Source organism: Phoxinus phoxinus (genome assembly GCF_949152265.1).
Source record: "Phoxinus phoxinus genome assembly, chromosome: 9".
NCBI lineage: Eukaryota > Metazoa > Chordata > Actinopteri > Cypriniformes > Leuciscidae > Phoxinus > Phoxinus phoxinus.
The window spans coordinates 36,487,706-36,514,995 of NC_136884.1; the positions used below are offsets into that span (position 1 = coordinate 36,487,706).

The window sequence follows — 27,290 nt, forward strand, 5'->3', positions numbered from 1 at the left end:
TTCCACCACAGAATAAAACATTTTTAAAGATAATCGTGACTTTTTTAACCTCGCAATTCTTACTGTATATATCCCAATTGTGTTATAAAGTCTTCTCTCTAATGTAACTCAAGCAGCCTTTCACAAATACTGTGACTTGTATTACTTTTTGAGTGACAAGAGACTTTAAAATGAACTGATTTTAATGATAATCACTTTAGCCTGACAACGTTAAATATTGATTAAAATCAAGACTTCCAGTGATAGCTTATCATTTCATCGTTTACTGTTCTGCACCCCATTTTATTCAGACTTTATGTAGAAGGGCGAGTGGTTGATATTTATTTTATAGGCCTATATATATATATATATATAATTACACACACACAAGGTACACGGAAGTCTTTCAAGATACAAAGGTCATATCAAATTGCAAAAAAAATTGCACAAATGTTCATAACCCAATCCATACTTATTGTTTTACATTAATAACGTAAATACAGTATTTTAAATGGGTGCTTACAATATTTTTAAACTGTTAAAATGCACAAAAAAAAATCAGTTTCCTTTCATAATTGTTAATATACGTTTAGTTTGAGGTAACATTGACTATTTGTTGAAAACAAAACATTTGTTGGCATGGCTGTGCGTTGAGCAGTGGCTGGGATGTAGTCTGCTGCACTACATTACCCAGAATGCACCTGAGCAGGTGGCGGCCGCACCTGTTGAACCGGGTTGAGGAGGAAGGTGAGAGCAGGAGCGCAGTGAGACTGACGGCAGACCTCTCTCTCTCTCTGTGTGTGTGTGTGTGTGTGTGTGAGAGAGAGAGCTATGGGATGCTGACCCATGGATCCTCAGGACGACTCCTTCGACTTCCTCTTCAAGATCATCCTCATCGGGGACTCAAACGTGGGCAAGACCTGCCTGGTGCAGAGCTTCGGGACGGGCCGGTTCTCCGAGTGCCAGCAGAACACCATCGGCGTGGACTTCACCGTGCGCACGCTCAGCATCGAGGGCCGCAGAGTGAAGGTCAGGGGTCACACCACAGCTCGATGTTCGTGATGTCAGTCAGACTGAGTGTGTGTGTATATACGCAGGTCAGTGTGATTCTCCCGCTGCACGTGTGGCCGTTACACTGAGCCGGGTCAGCCAGCAGAACCGGTCGAGCAGGTTTATCCTCTCAGTGTGTGAGAGGCGCACATCAGGGAGAAAACACACTGCTTCCTGCAGCATACCCAAACATGCTAGGCTATATCTCTCATATATGTGTGTGAAGCCAGAACTATAGAGGGTTACACTTTATTTTTATGGTGCCTTTTGAACATTCTGTTGACTATAAGTAACTCTCATTAGAGTATTAGTGCTTAATATCGGCTAACTCTTTATTTTGATTATCCTCAAACTGACACTCTACTGACTATAGGTAACTTAGCAAATACATGTCAACTTATTCTTATTTCTAATACTCTGATGGGAGTTAGTAGATATGCAGGTGCAACTTTACTTATAGTCAACAGAATGTGTTCAGGGACATAAAATAAAATGTTTAAAGAAAAATGTGATCAGGGAAATATGTATATAAATATACATTTATATGTGATGACAGTTTGAAACGTTTATTGTGGAATATTGTATGTATGGAGTGTGTATTGCTGAATGTAGTGTACACTCGGCAGTGTCTAGTGTGTATTGCTGAATGTAGAGTGCACTCGGCAGTGTCTAGTGTGTATTGCTGAATGTAGTGTACACTCGGCAGTGTCTAGTGTGTATCGGCAGTGTCTAGTGTGTATTGCTGAATGTAGTGTGCACTCGGCAGTGTCTAGTGTGTATCGGCAGTGTCTAGTGTGTATTGCTGAATGTAGTGTGCACTCGGCAGTGTCTAGTGTGTATTGCTGAATGTAGTGTACACTCGGCAGTGTCTAGTGTGTATTGCTGAATGTAGTGTGCACTCGGCAGTGTCTAGTGTGTATTGCTGAATGTAGTGTGCACTCGGCAGTGTCTAGTGTGTATCGGCAGTGTCTAGTGTGTATTGCTGAATGTAGTATACACTCGGCAGTGTCTAGTGTGTATTGCTGAATGTAGTGTGCACACTCGGCAGTGTCCAGTGTGTATTGCTGAATGTAGTGTACACTCGACAATGTCTAGTGTGTATTGCTGAATGTAGTGTACACTCGACAATGTCTAGTGTGTATTGCAGAATGTAGTGTAAACTCGGCAGTGTCTAGTGTGTATTGCTTAATGTAGTGTACACTCAGCAGTGTCCAGTGTGTATTGCTGAATGTAGTGTACACTCGGCAGCAAGTAGTATACATTGTGCAGTAGACAATATGTAGTGTACACTGCAGATTGCAGTATGTGCTGTACAGCTTTTGGTATGCAGTAAGTAGTGTACACTTAGCAGCAGGCAGTATATAGTGTACACTGCGGTATGTATACTGTTCAGTATGACGTGTTCAGTAGGCAGTATGTAGTGTGCAGTATGTCATGTAGTGTTCAGTATTCAGTATGTAGTGTGCAGCATGTCATGTAGTGTTAAGTATTCAGCATGTCATGTAATGTTCAGTATTCAGTGTGTAGTTTGCAGTATTCAGTATGTCGTAGTGTTCAGTATGCAGTATGTAGTGTGCCGTATTCAGTATGTCATAGTGTTCAGTATGCAGTATGTAGTGTGCCGTATTCAGTATGTCGTAGTGTTCAGTATGCAGTATGTAGTGTGCCGTATTCAGTATGTCGTAGTGTTCAGTATGCAGTATGTAGTGTGCAGTATGTCATGTGTTCAGTATGACATGTAGTGTTCAGTAGGCAGTATGTAGTGTGCAGCATGTCATGTAGAGTTCAGTATTCAGCATGGCATGTAGTGTTCAGTATGCAGTATGTAGTATTCAGTATGTCATGTGTTCAGTATGACATGTAGTGTGCAGTATTCAGTATGTAGTGTAGTATTCAGTATGTAGTGTTCAGTAGGCAGTATGTAGTGTTCAGTATGTAGTTTTAAGTATGTCATGTAGTGTACAGTATTCAGTATGTCATGTAGTGTTCAGTATTCAGTATGTCATGTAGTGTTCAGTATTCAGTATGTAGTGTTCAGTATTCAGTATGTAGTGTTCAGTATTCAGTATGTCATGTAGTGTTCAGTATTCAGTATGTCATGTAGTGTTCAGTATGTCATGTAGTGTTCAGTATTCAGTATGTCATGTAGTGTTCAGTATGTCATGTAGTGTTCAGTATTCAGTATGTCATGTAGTGTTCAGTATGTCATGTAGTGTTCAGTATTCAGTATGTCATGTAGTGTTCAGTATTCAGTATGTCATGTAGTGTTCAGTATGTCATGTAGTGTTCAGTATTCAGTATGTCATGTAGTGTTCAGTATGTCATGTAGTGTTCAGTATTCAGTATGTCATGTAGTGTTCAGTATTCAGTATGTCATGTAGTGTTCAGTATTCAGTATGTAGTGTTCAGTATTCAGTATGTCATGTAGTGTTCAGTATTCAGTATGTAGTGTTCAGTATTCAGTATGTCATGTAGTGTTCAGTATTCAGTATGTCATGTAGTGTTCAGTATGTCATGTAGTGTTCAGTATTCAGTATGTCATGTAGTGTTCAGTATGTCATGTAGTGTTCAGTATTCAGTATGTAGTGTAGTATTCAGTATGTAGTGTTCAGTAGGCAGTATGTAGTGTTCAGTATGTAGTTTTAAGTATGTCATGTAGTGTACAGTATTCAGTATGTCATGTAGTGTTCAGTATTCAGTATGTCATGTAGTGTTCAGTATTCAGTATGTAGTGTTCAGTATTCAGTATGTCATGTAGTGTTCAGTATTCAGTATGTCATGTAGTGTTCAGTATGTCATGTAGTGTTCAGTATTCAGTATGTCATGTAGTGTTCAGTATGTCATGTAGTGTTCAGTATTCAGTATGTCATGTAGTGTTCAGTATGTCATGTAGTGTTCAGTATTCAGTATGTCATGTAGTGTTCAGTATTCAGTATGTCATGTAGTGTTCAGTATGTCATGTAGTGTTCAGTATTCAGTATGTCATGTAGTGTTCAGTATGTCATGTAGTGTTCAGTATTCAGTATGTCATGTAGTGTTCAGTATGTCATGTAGTGTTCAGTATTCAGTATGTAGTGTAGTATTCAGTATGTAGTGTTCAGTAGGCAGTATGTAGTGTTCAGTATGTAGTTTTAAGTATGTCATGTAGTGTACAGTATTCAGTATGTCATGTAGTGTTCAGTATTCAGTATGTCATGTAGTGTTCAGTATTCAGTATGTAGTGTTCAGTATTCAGTATGTAGTGTTCAGTATTCAGTATGTCATGTAGTGTTCAGTATTCAGTATGTCATGTAGTGTTCAGTATGTCATGTAGTGTTCAGTATTCAGTATGTCATGTAGTGTTCAGTATGTCATGTAGTGTTCAGTATTCAGTATGTCATGTAGTGTTCAGTATGTCATGTAGTGTTCAGTATTCAGTATGTCATGTAGTGTTCAGTATTCAGTATGTCATGTAGTGTTCAGTATGTCATGTAGTGTTCAGTATTCAGTATGTCATGTAGTGTTCAGTATGTCATGTAGTGTTCAGTATTCAGTATGTCATGTAGTGTTCAGTATGTCATGTAGTGTTCAGTATTCAGTATGTCATGTAGTGTTCAGTATTCAGTATGTCATGTAGTGTTCAGTATTCAGTATGTAGTGTTCAGTATTCAGTATGTCATGTAGTGTTCAGTATTCAGTATGTAGTGTTCAGTATTCAGTATGTCATGTAGTGTTCAGTATTCAGTATGTCATGTAGTGTTCAGTATGTCATGTAGTGTTCAGTATTCAGTATGTCATGTAGTGTTCAGTATGTCATGTAGTGTTCAGTATTCAGTATGTCATGTAGTGTTCAGTATTCAGTATGTCATGTAGTGTTCAGTATTCAGTATGTAGTGTTCAGTATTCAGTATGTCATGTAGTGTTCAGTATTCAGTATGTAGTGTTCAGTATTCAGTATGTAGTGTTCAGTATTCAGTATGTCATGTAGTGTTCAGTATTCAGTATGTAGTGTTCAGTATTCAGTATGTCATGTAGTGTTCAGTATTCAGTATGTAGTGTTCAGTATTCAGTATGTCATGTAGTGTTCAGTATTCAGTATGTAGTGTTCAGTATTCAGTATGTCATGTAGTGTTCAGTATTCAGTATGTAGTGTTCAGTATTCAGTATGTCATGTAGTGTTCAGTATTCAGTATGTAGTGTTCAGTATTCAGTATGTCATGTAGTGTTCAGTATTCAGTATGTAGTGTTCAGTATTCAGTATGTCATGTAGTGTTCAGTATTCAGTATGTAGTGTTCAGTATTCAGTATGTAGTGTTCAGTATTCAGTATGTCATGTAGTGTTCAGTATTCAGTATGTCATGTAGTGTTCAGTATTCAGTATGTAGTGTTCAGTATTCAGTATGTCATGTAGTGTTCAGTATTCAGTATGTAGTGTTCAGTATTCAGTATGTCATGTAGTGTTCAGTATTCAGTATGTAGTGTTCAGTATTCAGTATGTCATGTAGTGTTCAGTATTCAGTATGTAGTGTTCAGTATTCAGTATGTCATGTAGTGTTCAGTATTCAGTATGTAGTGTTCAGTATTCAGTATGTCATGTAGTGTTCAGTATTCAGTATGTCATGTAGTGTTCAGTATTCAGTATGTCATGTAGTGTTCAGTATTCAGTATGTCATGTAGTGTTCAGTATTCAGTATGTAGTGTTCAGTATTCAGTATGTCATGTAGTGTTCAGTATTCAGTATGTAGTGTTCAGTATTCAGTATGTCATGTAGTGTTCAGTATGTCATGTAGTGTTCAGTATTCAGTATGTCATGTAGTGTTCAGTATTCAGTATGTAGTGTTCAGTATTCAGTATGTCATGTAGTGTTCAGTATTCAGTATGTCATGTAGTGTTCAGTATTCAGTATGTCATGTAGTGTTCAGTATTCAGTATGTCATGTAGTGTTCAGTATGTCATGTAGTGTTCAGTATTCAGTATGTCATGTAGTGTTCAGTATGTCATGTAGTGTTCAGTATTCAGTATGTCATGTAGTGTTCAGTATGTCATGTAGTGTTCAGTATTCAGTATGTCATGTAGTGTTCAGTATGTCATGTAGTGTTCAGTATTCAGTATGTCATGTAGTGTTCAGTATTCAGTATGTCATGTAGTGTTCAGTATTCAGTATGTAGTGTTCAGTATTCAGTATGTCATGTAGTGTTCAGTATTCAGTATGTAGTGTTCAGTATTCAGTATGTCATGTAGTGTTCAGTATTCAGTATGTCATGTAGTGTTCAGTATTCAGTATGTAGTGTTCAGTATTCAGTATGTCATGTAGTGTTCAGTATGTCATGTAGTGTTCAGTATTCAGTATGTAGTGTTCAGTATTCAGTATGTAGTGTACAGTATTCAGTATGTCATGTAGTGTTCAGTATTCAGTGTTCAGTATGTCATGTAGTGTTCACTATGCAGAGTTCAGTATGCAGTCAGCCAGTGTTGTTCTCTCATTGTGAGGCCACAGAGACAGTGGTGAGCAGGTGTGTTTGGTTTCTATGACTCTGTCAGAGAAGCAGGGGTGATCAGTGAACGTCCCTTGTGTACTGACTCTCTCTCTCTCTCTCTCTCTGTGTGTGTGTGTGTGCAGATGCAGGTGTGGGACACAGCGGGGCAGGAGCGCTTTCGCACCATTACGCAGAGCTACTACCGCAGCGCACACGGGGCCATGATCGCATACGACATCAGCCGCCGGGCCACCTTCGACTCGCTGCCGCGCTGGATCCACGAGCTAAAGCAGTTCGGGGCAGCTAACGTGCTCACCGCACTCATCGGTACGACACGCTAGTCCTCCACACACTGAACGCTGAGTCACTGAACGAAGCCACTAACGTGCTCACCGCACTCATCGGTACGACACGCTAGTCCTTCACACACTGAACGCTGAGTCACTGAACGGAGCCGCTAACGTGCTCACCGCACTCATCGGTACGACACGCCAGTCCTCCACACGCTGAACGCTGAGTCACTGAACGAAGCCACTAACGTGCTCACCGCACTCATCGGTACGACACGCTAGTCCTTCACACACTGAACGCTGAGTCACTGAACGGAGCCGCTAACGTGCTCACCGCACTCATCGGTACGACACGCCAGTCCTCCACACGCTGAACGCTGAGTCACTGAACGGAGCCGCTAACGTGCTCACCGCACTCATCGGTACGACACGCTAGTCCTCCACACGCTGAACGCTGAGTCACTGAACGAAGCCACTAACGTGCTCACCGCACTCATCGGTACGACACGCCAGTCCTCCACACGCTGAACGCTGAGTCACTGAACGAAGCCACTAACGTGCTCACCGCACTCATCGGTACGACACGCTAGTCCTTCACACACTGAACGCTGAGTCACTGAACGGAGCCGCTAACGTGCTCACCGCACTCATCGGTACGACACGCCAGTCCTCCACACGCTGAACGCTGAGTCACTGAACGGAGCCGCTAACGTGCTCACCGCGCTCATCGGTACGACACGCCAGTCCTCCACACGCTGAACGCTGAGTCACTGAACGGAGCCACTAACGTGCTCACCGCGCTCATCGGTACGACACGCCAGTCCTCCACACGCTGAACGCTGAGTCACTGAACGAAGCCACTAACGTGCTCACCGCGCTCATCGGTACGACACGCCAGTCCTCCACACGCTGAACGCTGAGTCACTGAACGCTGAGTCACTGAACGGAGCCACTAACGTGCTCACCGCGCTCATCGGTACGACACGCTAGTCCTCCACACGCTGAACGCTGAGTCGCTGAACGCTGAGTCACTGAACGGAGCCACTAACGTGCTCACCGCGCTCATCGGTACGACACGCTAGTCCTCCACACGCTGAACGCTGAGTCACTGAACGGAGCCGCTAACGTGCTCACCGCACTTATTACCGTATAGACCGGCGGAGAAGCTCGCAGGCAATCGCGGACGTGGAGCATTAAGTCTGATAAAGTGAAGGGAGAAGCCCACAGAGAGTGATAAAGTTGCTCCCGCTGCTAGCTCATGGACAGCTAATGCTCACGCTCAGTCTCTGCCAGATCCGGAAGGGAATGATTCAGATTTCTCTCCGCACAGCTACTAGAAGACTGAAAACTGTCAGACACACGTCACATCTACGTCATCAAGCTCAGTTTGAGCCTGGCGATCAGGACGTGATGCTTCTAATTGACTTCACTTTTCTCTGTTGAAACCTATGGTCCAGTTTATATACTGTCTATGGTGTACATTTGGTGAAGCACTATTTCCCAAAATCCAATGCGGATTAGTCTGGGATGTACATTTCCTGAAGAAAATGTGAGTGGTGCATGCCGTGTGCAACTACACCACCCCCTACACTGCTAGCATGTTTTAAGCTAAATTCTAACACGATAAGCATGTTGCTAGCATGTTCTTAACAAGTTACCATAGTTTACCATTATTTAGGACATTATTATGTCCTAGCATGGTTTACTACGATATACAGTGGGGAGAACAAGCATTTGATACACTGCCGATTTTGCAGGTTTTCCCACTTACAAAGCATGTAGAGGTCTGTAATTTTGATCATAGGAACTGTGAGTGACGGAATCTAAAACAAAAATCCAGAAAATCACATTGTATGATTTTTAAGTAATTCATTACCATTTTATTGCATGACATAAGTATTTGATACATCAGAAAAGCAGAACTTAATATTTGGTACAGAAACCTTTGTTTGTACTTAGAGATCATACGTGTCCTGTAGTTCTGGACCAGGTTTGCACACACTGGGGATCCTGGCCCACTCCTCCACACACACCTTCTCCAGATCCTCCAGGTTTCGGGGCTGTCAGCTCCTCCACAGATCTTCTATTGGGTTCAGGTCTGGACACTGGCTAGGCCACTCCAGGACCTCGAGATGCTTCTTACGGAGCCACTCCTCAGTTGCCCTGGCTGTGTGTTTCGGGTCGTTGTCCTGCTGGGAGACCCAGCCACGACCTGTCTTCAGCGCTCTTACTGAGGGAAGGAGGTTGTTGGCCAAGATCTCGCGATACACGACCCCATCCATCCTCCTCATGGTCTCCATCTCATCAGACCACATGACCTTCTCCCATTCCTCCTCTGGATCATCCAGATGGTCATTGGCCATCTTCAGACAGCCTGGACTTGCGCTGGCTTGAGCAGGGGGACCTTGCGTGCGTTGCAGGATTTTAATCCATGACGGCGTAGTGTGTTGCTAATGGTTTTCTTTGAGACTGTGGTCCCAGCTCTCTTCAGGTCATTGACCAGGTCCTGCCGTGTAGTTCTGGGCTGACCCCTCACCTTCCTCATGATCATTGATGCCCCACGAGGTGAGATCTTGCATGGTGCCCCAGACCGAGGGAGATTGACCGTCATCTTGAACTTCTTCCATTTTCTAATAATTGCGCCAACAGTTGTTTCCTTCTCACCAAGCTGATGCCTATTGTCCTGTAGCCCATCCCAGCCTTGTGCAGGTCTACAGTTTATCCCTGACGTCCTTACACAGCTCTCTGGTCTTGGCCATTGTGGAGAGGTTGGAGTCTGTTTGATCGAGTGTGTGGACAGGTGTCTGTTTGATTGAGTGTGTGGACAGGTGTCTGTTTGATTGAGTGTGTGGACAGGTGTCTGTTTGATTGAGTGTGTGGACAGGTGTCTGTTTGATTGAGTGTGTGGACAGGTGTCTGTTTGATTGAGTGTGTGGACAGGTGTCTGTTTGATTGAGTGTGTGGACAGGTGTCTGTTTGATCGAGTGTGTGGACAGGTGTCTGTTTGATTGAGTGTGTGGACAGGTGTCTGTTTGATTGAGTGTGTGGACAGGTGTCTGTTTGATCGAGTGTGTGGACAGGTGTCTGTTTGATCGAGTGTGTGGACAGGTGTCTGTTTGATCGAGTGTGTGGACAGGTGTCTGTTTGATTGAGTGTGTGGACAGGTGTCTGTTTGATTGAGTGTGTGGACAGGTGTCTGTTTGATCGAGTGTGTGGACAGGTGTCTGTTTGATCGAGTGTGTGGACAGGTGTCTGTTTGATTGAGTGTGTGGACAGGTGTCTGTTTGATCGAGTGTGTGGACAGGTGTCTGTTTGATCGAGTGTGTGGACAGGTGTCTGTTTGATTGAGTGTGTGGACAGGTGTCTGTTTGATTGAGTGTGTGGACAGGTGTCTGTTTGATCGAGTGTGTGGACAGGTGTCTGTTTGATCGAGTGTGTGGACAGGTGTCTGTTTGATTGAGTGTGTGGACAGGTGTCTGTTTGATCGAGTGTGTGGACAGGTGTCTTTTATACAGGTAATGAGTGGAGAACAGGAGGGCTTCTTAAAGAAAAACTAACAGGTCTGTGAGAGCCGGAACTCTTACTGGTTGGTAGGTGATCAAATACTTATGTCATGCAATAAAATGCAAATTAATTATTTAAAAATCATACAATGTGATTTTCTGGATTTTTGTTTTAGATTCTGTCACTCACAGTTGAAGAGTACCTATGATAAAAATTACAGACCTCTACATGCTTTGCCGATTTAGCAGGTTTTCCCACTTACAGTGCATCAAATACTTGTTCTCCCCACTGAATGTAAAGCATGATAAACCTACAAAGCTGGCACGGAGGCATAATTAATTACATATATAATTACAAATAGTCATGAGTGTTATTAATATTATTTTATAGTAACATGTAAGATAAAAGTAGTTTCAGTATCAGTATGTGTGAAGAATTCATTTCTGCTTTTTCGTTTATTTTTATAAATTTATCTTAAGCTTAAAACTTAATTTAAAACGTAATACTTGACAATTTCATTTATTTTACATTTTTAGTGTTATTAATAGTGTTTTATACTGTTAGTAACATGTAAGATAGAAGTAGTTTTATCAGTATGTGTGACAAAGCCATTTCTGCGCCAGCTCCAGCTCCCCGACGCACAGTGTAAACGCCAGCGTCTGAATTCACTCGCTTCATTACGTTCACTCAAATGCCATCAATATATAGGGATTAGAGAATGAGTAAAGGAGTGAGTGGTTTCGGACACAGCTATAGACTGTAAAACAATATGGCCGTAGAGTTTCTGAAGAGCATTTCTGAAGCCCAAAGTGGGCAGAGCCGGCCGTGCGTCACTCCCGGGTAAATGAAAATGTGCAGCGAGGCGGATTAGCCGATGTGACGTGGCGCTAACAGACAGCAGACAAACTGCTAGTAGTGACATCAGCGGCAATCGACCTGTCACTCAAGTGGCCACGCCCTTAATTATGCAGAACTTTAAGGCCTAATATAATTTAAACGGATGAGTTATAAAAAATTTAATAAAAATCACAGCTATATAGACCAAAACCACTTTTTGCACCAGGCAGTAAACATGTTTTTCTGCTGTAAAGTTGGGCATTTTAACATGTGGGTTTATGGGATTGACTCTCTTCTGCAGCCGCTCTCTAGTGGCCAGTGGATGAACTGCAGTCTAACTCACTCAGTGTTGGTTGGTCTAAACGCGTGTGTTTCCTCAGGTAACAAGCGAGACCTGGAGGCGGAGCGCGAGGTGCAGTTCGAGGAGGCGTGTGAGCTAGCGGAGGAGAAGGGCTTGCTAGCGGCGGTGGAGACGTCGGCTAGAGACGCCTGGAGCGTGGAGGAGGCCTTCGTCATGATGGCTCGCCGGCTGCTGATGCAGAACGACACCAGCGTCACAGACGACCAGTCACACGCCGTAATGCTGCGGAGCAACTCACACACCGTCAGCCTGACCTCAGCCGACGAGCCCAAGAAGCCCTGCGCGTGCTGATACACACACACACACACCGTCAGCCTGACCTCAGCCGACGAGCCCAAGAAGCCCTGCGCGTGCTGATACACACACACACACCGTCAGCCTGACCTCAGCCGACGAGCCCAAGAAGCCCTGCGCGTGCTGATACACACACACACACCGTCAGCCTGACCTCAGCCGACGAGCCCAAGAAGCCCTGCGCGTGCTGATACACACACACACACACACACCGTCAGCCTGACCTCAGCCGACGAGCCCAAGAAGCCCTGCGCGTGCTGATACACACACACACACACACCGTCAGCCTGACCTCAGCCGACGAGCCCAAGAAGCCCTGCGCGTGCTGATACACACACACACACACACCGTCAGCCTGACCTCAGCCGACGAGCCCAAGAAGCCCTGCGCGTGCTGATACACACACACACACACACACACACCGTCAGCCTGACCTCAGCCGACGAGCCCAAGAAGCCCTGCGCGTGCTGATACACACACACACCGTCAGCCTGACCTCAGCCGACGAGCCCAAGAAGCCCTGCGCGTGCTGATACACACACACACACACACCGTCAGCCTGACCTCAGCCGACGAGCCCAAGAAGCCCTGCGCGTGCTGATACACACACACACACACACCGTCAGCCTGACCTCAGCCGACGAGCCCAAGAAGCCCTGCGCGTGCTGATACACACACACACACACCGTCAGCCTGACCTCAGCCGACGAGCCCAAGAAGCCCTGCGCGTGCTGATACACACACACACACACACCGTCAGCCTGACCTCAGCCGACGAGCCCAAGAAGCCCTGCGCGTGCTGATACACACACACACACACACACCGTCAGCCTGACCTCAGCCGACGAGCCCAAGAAGCCCTGCGCGTGCTGATACACACACACACCGTCAGCCTGTCCTCATCGTCACCCGACATGAAGAACCCCTTCGAGTGCTGATACACACACTGAACTGCTCATGTGTGTGTTGTTGTTACAGTGATTTCAGTTACGCTCTGAGCATCATCAGCTGTGGTGAATACACTGTTTTCTGATGTTAAATGATGCACTGTTGTTGTGAATGAAGATTTTTGACCCCACTGACAGACATTTGCTCTTGTTTTAAGCACAAACTCTCAGAAAACGAGACCTAAGATCTACAGTGCATCTTGCTTTGCTGAAGTTGAGGTATTTGTCTGGTCGAGATGCTCCAGTTTCAGCAGATGATGGTGTGTTGAATGAGGACAGCAGCACTTGCTCCAACATAACGAACATTTAATAAGGAACGAAAACTTCTCTCACACACACACACACGGTGTTATAAAACAGTTTGTGAACATGGGTATAAAATGCAGATGCGCAGGTGTGTGTGTCACACCATCTTGAGCTTGACCATGGTCCTCCAGCGGTCCTTCAGGTTGCAGGCGGAGCGGCCCGTGAAGGGGAAGGCGGTGCGGATCGGCTCCCAGTGTCCCACGCCGAAGCGCCGCACGCCCTCCTTCAACCAATCCGACTCCTGCACCGTCCACAGCTGACACACACACACACACACACACACACACACACACACAACCATTAGGGCTTTTCCTACTTGAATTTTTAAAAAAATTTACTTGCCCTGCCAAAATTTTCACTGGCCCCAACACAAAAAAGTAATAAATACATAAAATAAAATACGTCTTGTTATTGTTTTAGTGTTTTTTAATCTTAATAAATAAGGTTACGACACCAAAGCCGGCTAGCCTAAAAGTGCGTTCACACCGCCGCCCAGCCGACGATGCGTGGAAAGATTCGTGGACGCTCTGATGAATGCTGGGTCTTTTTTAAAACTTTATTTAAAGGGGACGCAGAGCAAACAAGCATATCGTTCGTTATTTTCGCAGAAAATTGATCGATGGAAAGAACTTAATTATAGTGACATGTTTGCTAACGAAATAAACCAATTAAAAGCCATTTGTGTGGTGTGGCTTTTGTGTTCATGGTTAAGTGCTATTCTAATTGCATTCCGGCTGAAAAACAAGCGTTCTAGCGCGGAAATCTTGCCTATAAATAGTGTTGCGCGCCTTCTTATCAAATTCACATGATCAACCTCTCCTCCATTTTGCTTGGGAACTAATGTGGTCGGAACCAAAGTTAACACTGCGTTCACTGGCATCCTCTCAAGCGGAGACTTCTACATTACGGTTGGTTGCCGCCGAACCGCGTCATAGCTCATTACCATAAAGTTGACCTGACTTCAACTCTCCTCGCCACTCTCACGGTCCAAGATGTGCCCGCGCCGCCGGCTCTCAATGAAAATGCTCTCGTAGGCGGCGGTGTGAACGCACAGTAACTCATACATTTTTTATATTGTTAAAGATAGTCAGTAATAACACAAGAACAAATAATCAAATTACAAGGAATAGAACAAATAAATACAACATATGCAAATTAAATAAATAGTTATTTTCAGGTTTATCCATGTAGGTCTGAACCACTGATCTGTATAATGACTGGATAGCTCATGACGTTCTAAACTGCCACCCGGCAGTGAAGCCACCAGAAGTGTTCGAGCGGCCATCTTACGATTCCCTACCAGCAGAGGCTCCGACGGCCGTTATACAGAGATCGGCAGCTCCGACAGCACTTGTAAGATGACCCGCTGTGCAGCACAAGTGTAAAACGACATTCACAAAAGGATGTAGAAAATTGCCGACAGGTTGTAATACAAGCCCTATAAGTTCTTATTTATATGCACAATTGTCGCTATTCCCGTGTTGTTTTCTCCGAGGCAAGAGCTTCTTCAAAAAAACAAAAACAATAAACAGTTAACAGTAGCGTTAGCCTATAAGAAACCTCAGAGTAGCAATAATCACAATTAAGTGTCCAATAGCAACACCATTTGACAGCTTCAAAAGAGCTTCGTGCAGTCCGTTTACCGGTACATTACCCATACTATTTGTATTGGCTTTCCTGAACATGTAGGCTACTTGCTAACTAATCAAACACTTTATTTGAGCAAACTACTGATCTATAAAACACAATCTGTCTTCCTACCTTCTATTATCGTATATTATGCGCGAGGGAGAGAGAGCATAGCGCTCGTGTAGTTTGAAGACGGTGAGAGCGCGCGCGGCCGCGGCTCCTCTGTCTCTGCTCTGCGCACTGTCCACTTATCTAAATAATTAATTGTTACGATGATTTACTTGTTCCTTTTGCAAATAAATTGCCGTTTTAGTTAACGTGTTGTGGTTTTAACTAGCTATACCACTGATTTTAAGCTACACGGAAGTCCCATAAGTGAATAACGAACACTGGACACTTAAAAATTAAATATTATATTTTAAACGTGTATTTTAACGAGGAGGTAAGCTTCTTATTTTCCTTTCAAACGGCAAATCACAAAATAAAACACTTTCATTACTGTCACCTGCAGTTAGCCTAGACACACACTCTCCCAGCTCCTCTCCCAGCTTTTAAACCGCAAATACCCATTCAAATGCTTAGGATGTTTGCGTTGTAAGAATGTACAGGGAGACTTTAGATGTAAAAACGGTGTCTCGTTAGGCAATGTTTTCTCAGTCAGATCATAAAAAATCCTATTGATTCAATAGAACACCTGAGCTCACTAGCGGATACCAATACGGCGGTGCGGTGGCTTCACTGTTCATGACGTCATGAGCTATCCAGTCATTCTATATAGATCAGTGGTCTAAACTAGATGCTCAGGTTCAGAAATATTATTCAATCGGTCTTTTATGTTTTTGGACAGACTGTCATATATCATATATCTGTATGTTTTGAGTGAATGGTGATATACGGCATATATTTCACAGAAATAATGGAAGTTTAGTAGAGATTCACTCCTGACAGTCACATGGAGTTTCTAACATTTACAGATGAAGAATATACCTGTGAAATGCAAGTTATGCACTGAGGAAAACCCCCCATCTCTCTCTCAAACACACACACACACACACACACGCACACGCACCTTCCTGGTGTACTTCTTCTTGTGGGACGGACCTGCAGACACAAACATGAAGCAGAAATGTGACTGTGTGTGACAACAGACACACGATGTGTCATATGTACCGCCAATCATAACTTCGTAATTCGTAATGATACACAGAGTATGTCACTCGCTTTTGCACAAATGCTACACCAGGTATGGCACGCCGTTTTAGCTTTTATTCATTTCCAGGATATCAATTCTTGATATCAACAATCACATTTTCACTAGTTAAAATGTTAATTCTAGACATCAAGTATTTAATTATTGTATTTTCACTAGTGAAATGTCACCATACAGTCATGGCCAAAATTGTTGGCACCCCTGGTAAATATGATCAAAACTGGCTGTAAAAAATAAATCTGCATTGTTTATCCTTTTGATCTTTCATTCAAAAAATTGCCAAAATTCTAACCTTTCATTGAAGCAAGATAATTGAAAGTGGGGCTAAATCACATTATGAAATAAATGTTTTTCTCCAAAACACGTTGGCCACAATTATTGGCACCCTTTTATTAAATACTTTTTGCAACCTCCTTTTGCCAAGATAACAGCTCTTAACAACAGACAGATAACAAAAAAAATGTTGTCCACCACTCTTGTTCATCCAAAACAAACTACAATATAGACTCAAGGTGTTAAATACCGGAATTATCCTTTAATATGGGTTTGGTGCACACAGGGATAAAAAAGTACCCCATGTGTAAAATGAAATACTCTGCTGTATCTTTACTGCTGTGGGCCTAATTTTCTGCCAGAGGTCCTGGACATCTTGTTCAGATACATGGCATCATGGATTGGATCAAATACCAACAGATAAAAAATCGAAACCTAACAGCCGGGGCTAGAAATCTTATAACGGGCCATGTTTGGATCTTCCAACAGGACAGTGATCCAAAAACAAATATCAAAATCAAAACAAAAATGGGTCACTGAGCACAACACCAAGATCTGCAATGGCCATCCCAGTCCCTGACCTGAACCCTATAGAAAATGAGTGGGCTGAACTGAAGAGAAGAAGCACCAACATGGATCTGGGAATCTGCAGGATCTGGAGAGATTCTGTATGGAGGAATGGTCTCTGATCTCTTGTCAGGTGTTCTCCAAACTCAACAGGCATTATAGGAGAAAACTCAGAGCTGTTATCTTGGCAAAAGGAGGTTGCAAAAAGTATTTAATAAAAGGGTGCCAATAATTGTGGCCAACGTGTTTTGGAGAAAAACATTTATTTCATAATGTGATTTAGCCCCACTTTCAATTATCTTGCTGCAATGAAAGGTTAGAATTTTGGCAATTTTTTGAATGAAAGATCAAAAGGATAAACAATGCAGATTTATTTTTTACAGCCAGTTTTGATCATATTTACCAGGGGTGCCAACAATTTTGGCCATGACTGTAGGCTGCCATTCAAAATCAATTGTTGATATCAAGAATTGATTTCTTACTAGTAGAAATTCCAATTTCACACATATCAGAAATACAACTCTTACTAGTAAAAACCTTTATTTTTGATATCAAGAATTCAGTCGTCACTAGTTGAAATGTCTATTCTTGATATCAACAATTGAATTGCTACTAGTAACAATGTTCATTTTTGATATCAATGTTCATTTCTGATATCATGAATGTGATTGTTACTAGTAAGAAAGCCATTTTAGATATCTGAAATATTATTGATATCAGAAATACATTTTCAGATATCAAAAATGAAAAATGTTACTAGAAGCAATTAAATTGTTGATATCAAGAATAGACATTTCAAGTGACAATGTACTTATTGATATCACAAATTATTTTTCTACTAGTAAGAAATCAATTATTGATATCAACAATTGATTTTGAATGGCAGCCTATGGTGACATTTCACTAGTGAAAATATAATTACAGATATCAACAATTACATTTTTGATAGGAACAATTACATTTTTGATATGAACAATTACATTTTTGATATGAACAATTAAATTTTTGATATCAACAATTACATTTTTGATATGAACAATTACATTTTTGATATGAACAATTACATTTTTGATATCAACAATTAAATTTTTGATATCAACAATTACATTTTTGATATGAACAATTACATTTTTGATATGAACAATTACATTTTTGATATGAACAATTACATTTTTGATATGAACAATTACATTTTTGATATGAACAATTACATTTTTGATATGAACAATTACATTTTTGATATGAACAATTACATTTTTGAAATGAACAATTACATTTTTGATATCAACAATTCAATTTTTGATATCAACAATTCAATTTTTGATATCAAAAAATTTAATTGTTGATATCAAAAATTGAATTGTTGATATCAAAAATTGAATTGTTGATATCAAGAATTCATATCCTGGAAATGAATAAAAGCTAAAACGGCTTGCCATACACCAGGCCTTGCGATGTGTGCTTTCACTGTTTACACGTAGCAACAGCGCAATGGCGTGTGGCGCGTGGACGAGCTGTTCTCCTGGTGAATAAAGTGTGGTGTAAGCGAGTGTGTCGTCCTCCATAATCCTCTTCCTCTGCGTGTGTGAAGTGGAGCAGGACAGCGGCCGCCAGTGCCGGCTTCAGACTCCCATACACACACGACTGGGTTTGGGGATTTGTACAATATAATCATGATCAATATAAGCAGCGGCACAACGGATCATATGCTCATTATCTACAAATTATGACCAGAAATGGATAAATATTAAGTCTGCTGTTTAAAACAAGTAAAGAACCAGTGTAGGAGAATAGTTATGAGCAAACAGCAGCAAACTCTGTATGTGTGTGCATATTTGAAGCCCGTGACATATAAACGCATGCACACATCAACCCGATCACATGATCAGCGTTCATGTAAACACTACGCTCGGATTCATCAATCAGAATTACTTCAGTCCGAAACACAAGTTGTGCGTGTAAACGTAGCCGGTGAGTGCCATAGATAAATAACAGTTAGATTGAGCCTGATAATCAATATATGAAGGGGAATATGTCCTGTATTCACATATGATACAGTCACGAGCAAGAGCGCTGTCAGCACGACTGCACATGATGAGACTGATTCTGTACAACAGCTAATATTGGGAGAAGAGTCAGCCCTTTAACCGGATCGCTTGAGTGAATGATTCAACGACTCATCCACATACTGGCGGGTTCAGAGCATCACAAAGCACGGTTTCTGCCGGTGTAATCGCAGTGTAAACGCATCTAGATGCAAAGAGCAAAAGCAGATTTTCATACGGATTTAATTTAACCGGCTAAATCCCTATAGTGTTTTATTATTCTAATTGAGTTTATTGATTAAATGCAAAGAGTTTTAACCAAAGATGATGCATAAATCCACTAAAGTTATAAAGAAATTCCCCTGGAGATCAATGGACAACGTCATTCCAGCCTTTTGAGCCAATCTGTAGAGTGAGTAATTCAATGACTCAAATTTGCTGTTTCAAATATAAAAAGTATCATTAAAATATCTCATTTCTGGCCCTACAGCTGTGTGTGTGTGTGTGTGTGTGTGTGTGTGTGTGTGTACCTGAAGCGGCGCCGAACAGAGACTCCTCGTCACTCCAGTCCTCCTGAATCCCTGACGCGTCCTGCCATCGGGCCCTGAGACACACAGCGTCAGTCAGTGCATGTTCACGCTCACACTCTCTCTCACACACACACACACACTCTCTCTCTCTCTCTCTCTCTCACACACACACACACACACACACACACACACACACTCACCTCTTGGCGCTGCGCTTCCCTGAGGACGACGAGCGGCTGTCGGCTGGAGAGCTGCGCACCTGCGGGCGAGTGCTGTGAACCTCAGACTCACTGCACACACAGGAGGAACACAGCGGTCACACACACACACACACTCATCTCGTGGCGGGTCTGTGATGATGCTAACTAGGGCTGTGCATGATTAATCACTGTTAGACAAATAAACACACTGTGTGAAGGTCGCTACGCTGCTCTGCTGGCCGGTAGTGCTGGGGTTTATCATGCGGTCGCCGCACTGACTCGCAGTTATAACCGCATGCACTGGGTGGCGCTGTGGAGCGCGGTGAACAAGTCTCCTGTGTTAATTACATTATGAAGTTTGGAATTATTTAGAGGAAAATGATCTTACTAAATGATATTACAAAAGGGAATTACTTTTAAATCAAATTAACGAATAAAACTGAGTTATAGTAATCATCACCATAAAATCACACGAAATCCAAACCGAAATCTTCAACCTTATCATGATACTTATCAGATAGCAATGTGATTTTGAAACGCATGCCTCCTTTAAGTTTAACAGAGGGAGACTTCTCTTAGCACTCCGTTATCTGTGTGTGTGTGTGTGTGTATGCACGATCTGTCAGCGTTTCTCACTCCAGCGTGTGGATATCATTGGTCCTCCACAGGGACATGAGAAACTATACAAACACAGCGATGATCAAATGCGGACTCGAGTGTACGCTCTGTACGATCACTGGAACCGTATACTTTTCCCGTTCGCGCTGCTTGAGCTTAAAATGTAAATGCTTTTGTTGTTTAGATTTTTTGTTTACACATATTGTTTAATGTTTTCCACTAAAAGCAAATCTAAAGATATATCGTAAGCTTGTTGTGGATATTTCCTAATCGCAAGCTTGTTCAGAAATGGTGACAAATAACGTCATTGGTCCCTGATAGCCCTAAACATGCAACCATTACTCCAATGTTGAAGCCCTAACTCAGACACGTCTGTCTCAGGACATTTTAGGCCAATCTCTAATCTACCGTTCATGGCCAGACGTTTGGAGAAAGTGGTGTCATTTCAATTACAGGCCGTTCGTAGTACACACCATATTTATGAAACTTTTCAATCTGGTTTCAGAAAATTACATGGTACTGAATCTGCTCTACTAAAACTTTCAGATGCCATTCTATTGGCTCCTGATGCCGGACATACGGTTGCTCTGGTCTCACTAGATCTCAGCTCTGCCTCTGATGCGGTGACCATAACACACTCGTCTCTCCTTTAGATTGCTCTGGCCTCACAGGATCCACTCTTGAATGGTTCCGGGCCTGTGAAGCGGCGGTTAGGGTTAGGGTTAGGGTTAGGTTAACCCTAACCTAACTCCACTGCTCCTTTGACTCACGGTGTCCCTCAGGGATCCATTCTTGCTCCCATTTTATTCATGATATATTTGCTAGGGATGTGCACGAATATTCGATCTGTAATTATTATTCGAAAAATAAAATACTATTCAAATTTGATAGACTTTATGAAGCCGTAAATGCTTTGCGGGTCGTGAATGCAGTGAATTCCTGATGAATCCCGAGCACTAACTCGCAGTTAGCATCTCTTCTTGTTTTTAAATCCATCCCTAGATCCCATTTTCTTGCACAGATGTTGTTAGTGTAAACTATGTTATGTAGAGGTCTTCTATCCCTTTGTAACATTTTTATGTACAGCACTTTGGTCAACCTAGGGTTGTTTTTAAATGTGCTTTATAAATAATAATAAAAAAAATAAAAAAAGCCCAGTATTTGTGAGAAATGTCCACCCTAATGCACACACACACACACACACACCTGTGATTGCTCCGAGCGGCTCTGGTGTGGCGCGCAGGAGTCGAGCTCTGGGGCGCCGCACGCTCCTCCAACACACACTCTGGGTCACTGACACTGAGAGAAACACACACACACACACACACACTCTCTGTTACAGGCAAAACCAGTACGTTCTCAAGCATTATGATTTATGATTTTATAAATGTAAAGTAAACATATTTTTTTAAATAAATTTTTTTAGAGCTATTTTCCCATTAATTACTTAGAATCTGGTGTGCCGCACAGTTTTATAATGAGCCACAAATATTTGTATACCTCTCATCATAATAATAATAATGTCAAAGTTCTGCATCATTTGTGTGATCAAAGCCAACTCAACTCAACAGCACGATATGGCTTTAGTGCCGTCTCAAATCACGTGTGTGTGTGTGTGTGTGTGTGTGTGTGTGTGTGTGTGTGTGTGTGTGTGTGTGCTGAAGGCACCTGCTGTCATGCGGCTCCAGTCCGGCTGTGTGTCTGTCAGACGGAGGATCCTCACACTCCTCATCACTGGACACAACCACACTAAGGAGAACACACACACACACACACCGTATCACATCAGCTGTGTTTACGTGCACATTATGGGATATCACATAATAACCTCAAGGGGGATAATGTTTATCTGATGGCAGTATATCAGTGGTGACGTAACATGTTCACACCTGCGGTTGTGTGTTTTCTTGCCCGAGCGTCTGGCGGACGGAGGAGCGCTGTGACGCGCAGGAGTCGAGAGCGCTTCACCACCGCTACACACACACACACACACACACACACACTACAGTCAGCTACTGGACATAATACAAAACAAGAATACCTGTGTGCTAAATAATCACTGACATGCAAATTCATCATCTTATACAGTGTAAATGATCATAGGTGTTCACAACACTGTCAGAATGGAAGCATATACACCAGGGTTCATATATATATGTGTATATTTGAGGCAAATACTCATGGCGTAATGTTCCATGACAGTTTAAGTACACCTGTGCAATTAGAAGAAAAATCCATGTTCAAATGTATTTCTGCAGCCGATCTGATCAATTAAAGATGTATTCTGTTATAAAGACATCTGTGTAACAAATTCCCCAAATTTATTTCCCCCCCAAAACGTTTATAGGGGTTTCATGACCGCTCGAACCCAGTCAAATGTAATAATATCCAGTATATTCCTGTCAATTAAAACTTTTTTTAATACTATTTTCTAAATGATTAATTCCACTGACTGATGTGTGACGGGAGTGAACGGGCGCACCTGTGAGCGTCTCTGGCGGATGGAGTCGAGCGCCGAGCCGCTGAACACACCTTCGACACACTCGCGGATTCACTGACACACACACACACTACAGTCAGCCAATATTACAGGATTTTACAACATGATTTCAATCATACAGCGATCTGAAGCACTGCTAAGTAAAAGTCTTTCTTTAACCTGTCGTCACGCTGGTTGTCTGTGGATGTTGGTCTGACAGTCTGAGCCTCCGGATCATCCGACTCTGGATCACTGCGAATGATGAGCCTGGAAAACACAGTTTGCCTTTAGAGAAGCGTTCAAAACTGAGAAATATAATAGTATGACGCTAACTATACGTACTCGGTTACTAACGTGACCTCGGTTCCCTGAGAGTAGCGGACGAGTATTGCGTAGCTAGTGCTAGTGGGGAAACGCCTTTCCTCGAGAATACTGAAGCCTATAATGTAAAACACAGTGCAGCTGCACAGCAATACCAGCAGAGCTACCGGCTCACCCATTGGCTGTGCTGAGGCAACTGCACACCCTATGGCGAGGCAGCTCAGACAGGTTGGCACCAAGCACGTCAGAGCCCGCCAGAATGGGCGTGGCTTATAGCTATAAAAGCCCATCTATTTCGACGTAGCACAGGTTACATCGACTGAAGCGACAGCACCTGACAGACTGTAATAGTGCGGCAGGCTACGCAATACCCGTTCCCTACTCTCAGGGAACCGAGGTTACGCTAGTAACAGAGTACATTCCCTTTCGAGAACGGTCACTCGTATTGCGTAGCTAATACGCAGTGGGGACGCAATGTAAAACGCTGCACTATTAGCAACTGACTACATCCTGCACCGAAGCCTAGCACAGCCCGAGACTCACAGTAAGGCATGAGCCACTTAACAAATCCCCCAAGGGAAAAAATAAAATGTAAGCAGACCTAAGTCGGGTCCTTGTGACATATGAGGAATGGACCAAAGGGCCAATCTCGCTCCAAATATATATTACCTCATAGGACAATTGTGTGCTTATGACAGTAAATTGTGTTTAGGCTGACATGACCGCAGACCGCCGGCACAGAGAGGACTCTATTCTGTAAACAGGGTACCTCCATATTATAACACCTGACAGATGTGGACGGCGAGGACCAGCCGGCCGCTGCACACGTGTCTTCAATAGGTACAGCACTGGACCAGGCCCACGAAGAGGACATGCCTCTAGTGGAATGGGCTCTAGCGCCTATGGCACAATCTTGTCCCACCGAGACGCAAGCCAAAGAAATGGCGTCCACTATCCACCTCAATAGTCTCTGCTTCGTGACCGGTAACCACTTACCGCAGCCGCCAAAGCACACAGAGCTGTTCTGTGTGAACGGTGCAGAGCGCCCCAGGTAGATTTTGAGAGCTCTGACGGGACAGAGCATATTGGCTTCCCGTCATCAACCAAGGGGGGAAGAGCCGCTAATGTGATGACCTGTGCTCTGAACAGTCGAGAGCACCTTGGGTACATAGCCGTGTCTCGGTCCGAGGGTGACTCTGGAGTCAGGCCAGGGGGTGTGTTCAGCATTTCCCTGGGGGAGTGTTGTCCCGGGACAGCATGTCCGCGCCCGCGTCCCGGACGCCCAGAACGTGAGCAGCTCTCAGAGAGCGCAGGTTGGCTTGTGCCCAAAGGAGGAGGTTTCTGGCCATGGCATACAGGTCGCCCGATCTGAGGCCGCCCTGGCGCTTTATGTAGGACACCACCGACATGTCCATTCGGACTAAGACGTGATGTCCCGCCAGTTCTGGCAGAAACGCCTTTAGGGCTAGACAAACCGCTCTCATTTCGAGGCAGTTGATATGTAAGCTCTCCTCCGAGCTCGACCAGAGGCCGGAGACAGGCTTGCCCTCGTGCAGCGAAAGGGTCTTCTTCCTGGAGGCCACGCCCATGCTCACTCCAGACTGGTACCAGTTCGGGACCTTGCAAGGAGCCAGGGCTCTGATTAGGGCTGGGACGGTATGGAGTTTTTCTTACCGCGTTGAAAAACAAGAACTTCCCGCGGTATAGCGGTAACCCGCTTTAAATACCACGCACGCTGGGTTTTAGCCAGAGCTGTAGGGGGCGCATATGCAGTAATCCCAAATGCAGTACTGATGATGCTGCTGCCATAAGGCCCAAAACCCTCTGAAGCTTTTTGAGGGTTGTGCACCCGCACTGAAAGACGCAGTGAGCCACGTCGCTTCTCACCGAAGTCTCGAAGACCGCCTGAAAGCGCGGGGTTCTGCGAGCGAATTGGAGCGAGTAGCCTCGGTTTACAGTGTTCATTAGCCAATTTGACATTTCGGGGATGGCTTGCCAGGCCTCGACCCTCGGGTTGAATGAAAATTGGGGATGGGCCGCCTATCATAGGGGACCTATTACCCGTGTGTTGTGTTTTGTGCACATACGCGTGTCGGGGCTGGCTTGCCAGGCCTTGGGATGGGCCACCTAGTGAAGGGGGACCGGTGACACGGGTGTTGTGTGTTTGAAACGCACTCTTTTTCTGCTTTATTTGGGTCACAGTTAAAACAGAGTTTGTTTGTAGGGACGCGTGCAGCGCAACGGCCCATTGACTACAATAGAAAATTCTCCAGCCGCCTGAGCTAAACGGGGAGCTGTGAGATTTGAGCGAGCTCTTTTCGAGGGCGGTCCGGGCGAGACTCAGACCATCTCTCTTCCCTCCTGATGCTAGGCTTTCTTTTCATTAATTATGCTACAATATACACAAATAATATCGGCCCGATATATTGATATCAGTTTTTTTTTTCCTAATATCGATATCGGCCCCCAAAAATCCATATATCGGTCGGGCTCTAAAAGCTATAACGACAAATATAACACTATGACGATGACTATAATGATAACTTTAGGGATAACTTTAATGATAGCTATAATGACAACTATAACACTATGACGATGAGAATAACGATAAATATGATGGCTAAAACAAACACAATGACTTTAACGCTAACTTTAGCGATGACTATAATGCTAACTTTAGCGATGACTATAATGCTAACTTTAGCGATGACTATAACGCTAACTTTAGCGATTACTTTAATGATGGCTATAACGACTATAGTAAAAGTCTTTCTTTAACCTGTTGTCACGCTGGTTGTCTGTGGATGTTGGTCTGACAGTCTGAACCTCCGGATCATCCGACTCTGGATCACTGCGAATGATGACCCTGGAAAACAGTTTGCCTTTAGAGAAGCGTTCAAAACTGAGGAAATAACATGAGATGGGAGGCCCATTATTATTAATAACAATAATTAAAATACTATGACGGTAACTATACCAAAAACTAAAATGCTAGATATAGCAATAACTAAAACACTGGGATTATAACGCTAACTTTAGCGATGACTATAATGATAGCTATAACAACACCTATAACACTATGACGATGAGTATAACGATAAATATAATGATAGCTAAAACAAACACTATGACAATGACAATAACTTCAGCGATGACTATAATGATGGCTATAACGACTACAGTAAAAGTCTTTCTTTAACCTGTCGTCACGCTGGTTGTCTGTGGATGTTGGTCTGACAGTCTGAGCCTCCGGATCATCCGACTCTGGATCACTGCGAATGATGACCCTGGAAAACACAGTTTGCCTTTAGAGAAGGATAACTCCAACGCTACGACTATCGCGCTAACTAGGACACTCGTGCGACAGCTGTAAGTGTGAACACTGGTGCCAGTGACCTCTGAGGGGACGTCTGCGCGGGTGAGCCGCCGCTGATCTGCGTGATGTTGTCCTGAGACTCGTCTCCGCTGGGCTGGCTGTCGTCCTCCGTGACCAGCCGTGATATGGTCATGCCGGTGTAGCGGCGTAACGTAACGCGCGGCTGGCGGTCGCTCACGCTCTCCAGCGGCGTCTGGGACAGAGCCAGGTTGAGCTCGGCACCGGGCGGCTCTCGGCTCTGCCGCTGCGCCTCCTCCTCCACCTCCTCCAGCAGCCGCGAGAACGGCACGCTCGCGCCACACTCCTCGCTCAGCGCGCCGTACACCTGCCGCACACTCCGCAGACTCAGCTGACCCCGCGCCGCGCCGCTGACACACAGGAGAACACACACACACGTCAGACATCTACGTGCCACTTCATTACTACATATACTAGCATAGCAGGTGAGTTAGCTTTTTAAGTTGTTTTCATTTTTAGTTTAAGTTTTATTATTGTTGTTATTTTTTAATATTTCTACTTAGATTTTATTTATTTTTATTCCAGTTTTAGCATTTTAGTAACTGTAGAAACGTACATGCTGTGCCTTTAATATCGCTGAACGCCATGCAGTTAATTAGAAGCATAGTGTATGTTGGAGAAAAAGCTCTTTCTGATGTTACTACGTTACTTGACAAAGCAGTGAAAATTTGAGAAAACAAGAGATTCAAACAATAAGACTAACCGTGTTGAGCTACATAACCAGTCTAATAAATTCAATAATTCAAACTAAAAAGTAATTTTATTTTTTTAGTAATTCAGCTTGAACTCATGTTATGTCAGTTAACAGTGCTAATGTTGAAGCGGTGCGTGTCAGTACCCATGATGCTCTGCTGCTGCGCTGGGCTTCTGCGTGGAGCTCCGCCCCCCCCGTGATGATGATGATGATGAAGATGTCGTCGTCGGCTCAGCGCTCGGGCGGAGATGTCCAGAGCGCTTCAGCATCTGCAGAACACACACACACAGTCACTGCGTCTACAGG

The 27,290-nt window shown here is 43.5% G+C and overlaps 2 protein-coding genes across 12 annotated transcripts in view; one reads left to right on the plus strand and one right to left on the minus strand.

Moving 5' to 3' along the window:
- Nucleotides 1-13,701, plus strand: LOC307004152 (ras-related protein Rab-19). 4 transcript variants are annotated; one of them, XM_079623136.1, is made up of 4 exons: nucleotides 1-1,008; nucleotides 6,635-6,812; nucleotides 11,497-11,771; nucleotides 12,646-12,856. In XM_079623136.1, the coding sequence occupies exons 1-3, from the start codon at nucleotides 826-828 to the stop codon at nucleotides 11,766-11,768; spliced, it is 633 nt and encodes a 210-aa protein (XP_079479262.1). In that variant the 5' UTR covers nucleotides 1-825; the 3' UTR covers nucleotides 11,769-11,771; nucleotides 12,646-12,856. The 4 variants fall into 4 exon arrangements, with proteins under 4 accessions (XP_079479262.1, XP_079479263.1, XP_079479260.1 ...); XM_079623137.1 differs by having other exon boundaries at nucleotides 2-1,008; nucleotides 11,497-11,790; nucleotides 12,664-13,395; XM_079623134.1 differs by having other exon boundaries at nucleotides 11-1,008; nucleotides 6,629-6,812; nucleotides 11,497-11,790; nucleotides 12,664-13,701.
- The window catches only part of terfa (telomeric repeat binding factor a), a 21,129-nt gene continuing 6,846 nt past the window's right edge, over nucleotides 13,008-27,290 (minus strand). For 3 of the 8 annotated variants that reach the window (XM_079623094.1, XM_079623087.1, XM_079623088.1), the window contains exons 6-18: nucleotides 27,129-27,253; nucleotides 26,293-26,640; nucleotides 26,097-26,183; nucleotides 25,676-25,762; nucleotides 22,756-22,842; nucleotides 22,579-22,650; nucleotides 21,986-22,069; nucleotides 21,765-21,845; nucleotides 21,303-21,395; nucleotides 19,479-19,568; nucleotides 19,279-19,352; nucleotides 15,723-15,754; nucleotides 13,008-13,280 (exon numbers count right to left, since the gene is read on the minus strand). In XM_079623094.1, the coding sequence (XP_079479220.1) occupies nucleotides 13,122-13,280; nucleotides 15,723-15,754; nucleotides 19,279-19,352; nucleotides 19,479-19,568; nucleotides 21,303-21,395; nucleotides 21,765-21,845; nucleotides 21,986-22,069; nucleotides 22,579-22,650; nucleotides 22,756-22,842; nucleotides 25,676-25,762; nucleotides 26,097-26,183; nucleotides 26,293-26,640; nucleotides 27,129-27,253 (1,419 nt within the window). In that variant the 3' untranslated portion in view covers nucleotides 13,008-13,121. The remainder of the gene's footprint in view (nucleotides 13,281-15,722; nucleotides 15,755-19,278; nucleotides 19,353-19,478; nucleotides 19,569-21,302; nucleotides 21,396-21,764; nucleotides 21,846-21,985; nucleotides 22,070-22,578; nucleotides 22,651-22,755; nucleotides 22,843-25,675; nucleotides 25,763-26,096; nucleotides 26,184-26,292; nucleotides 26,641-27,128; nucleotides 27,254-27,290) is intronic. The other 5 variants (XM_079623089.1, XM_079623093.1, XM_079623092.1 and 2 more) reach the window with 5 other exon arrangements.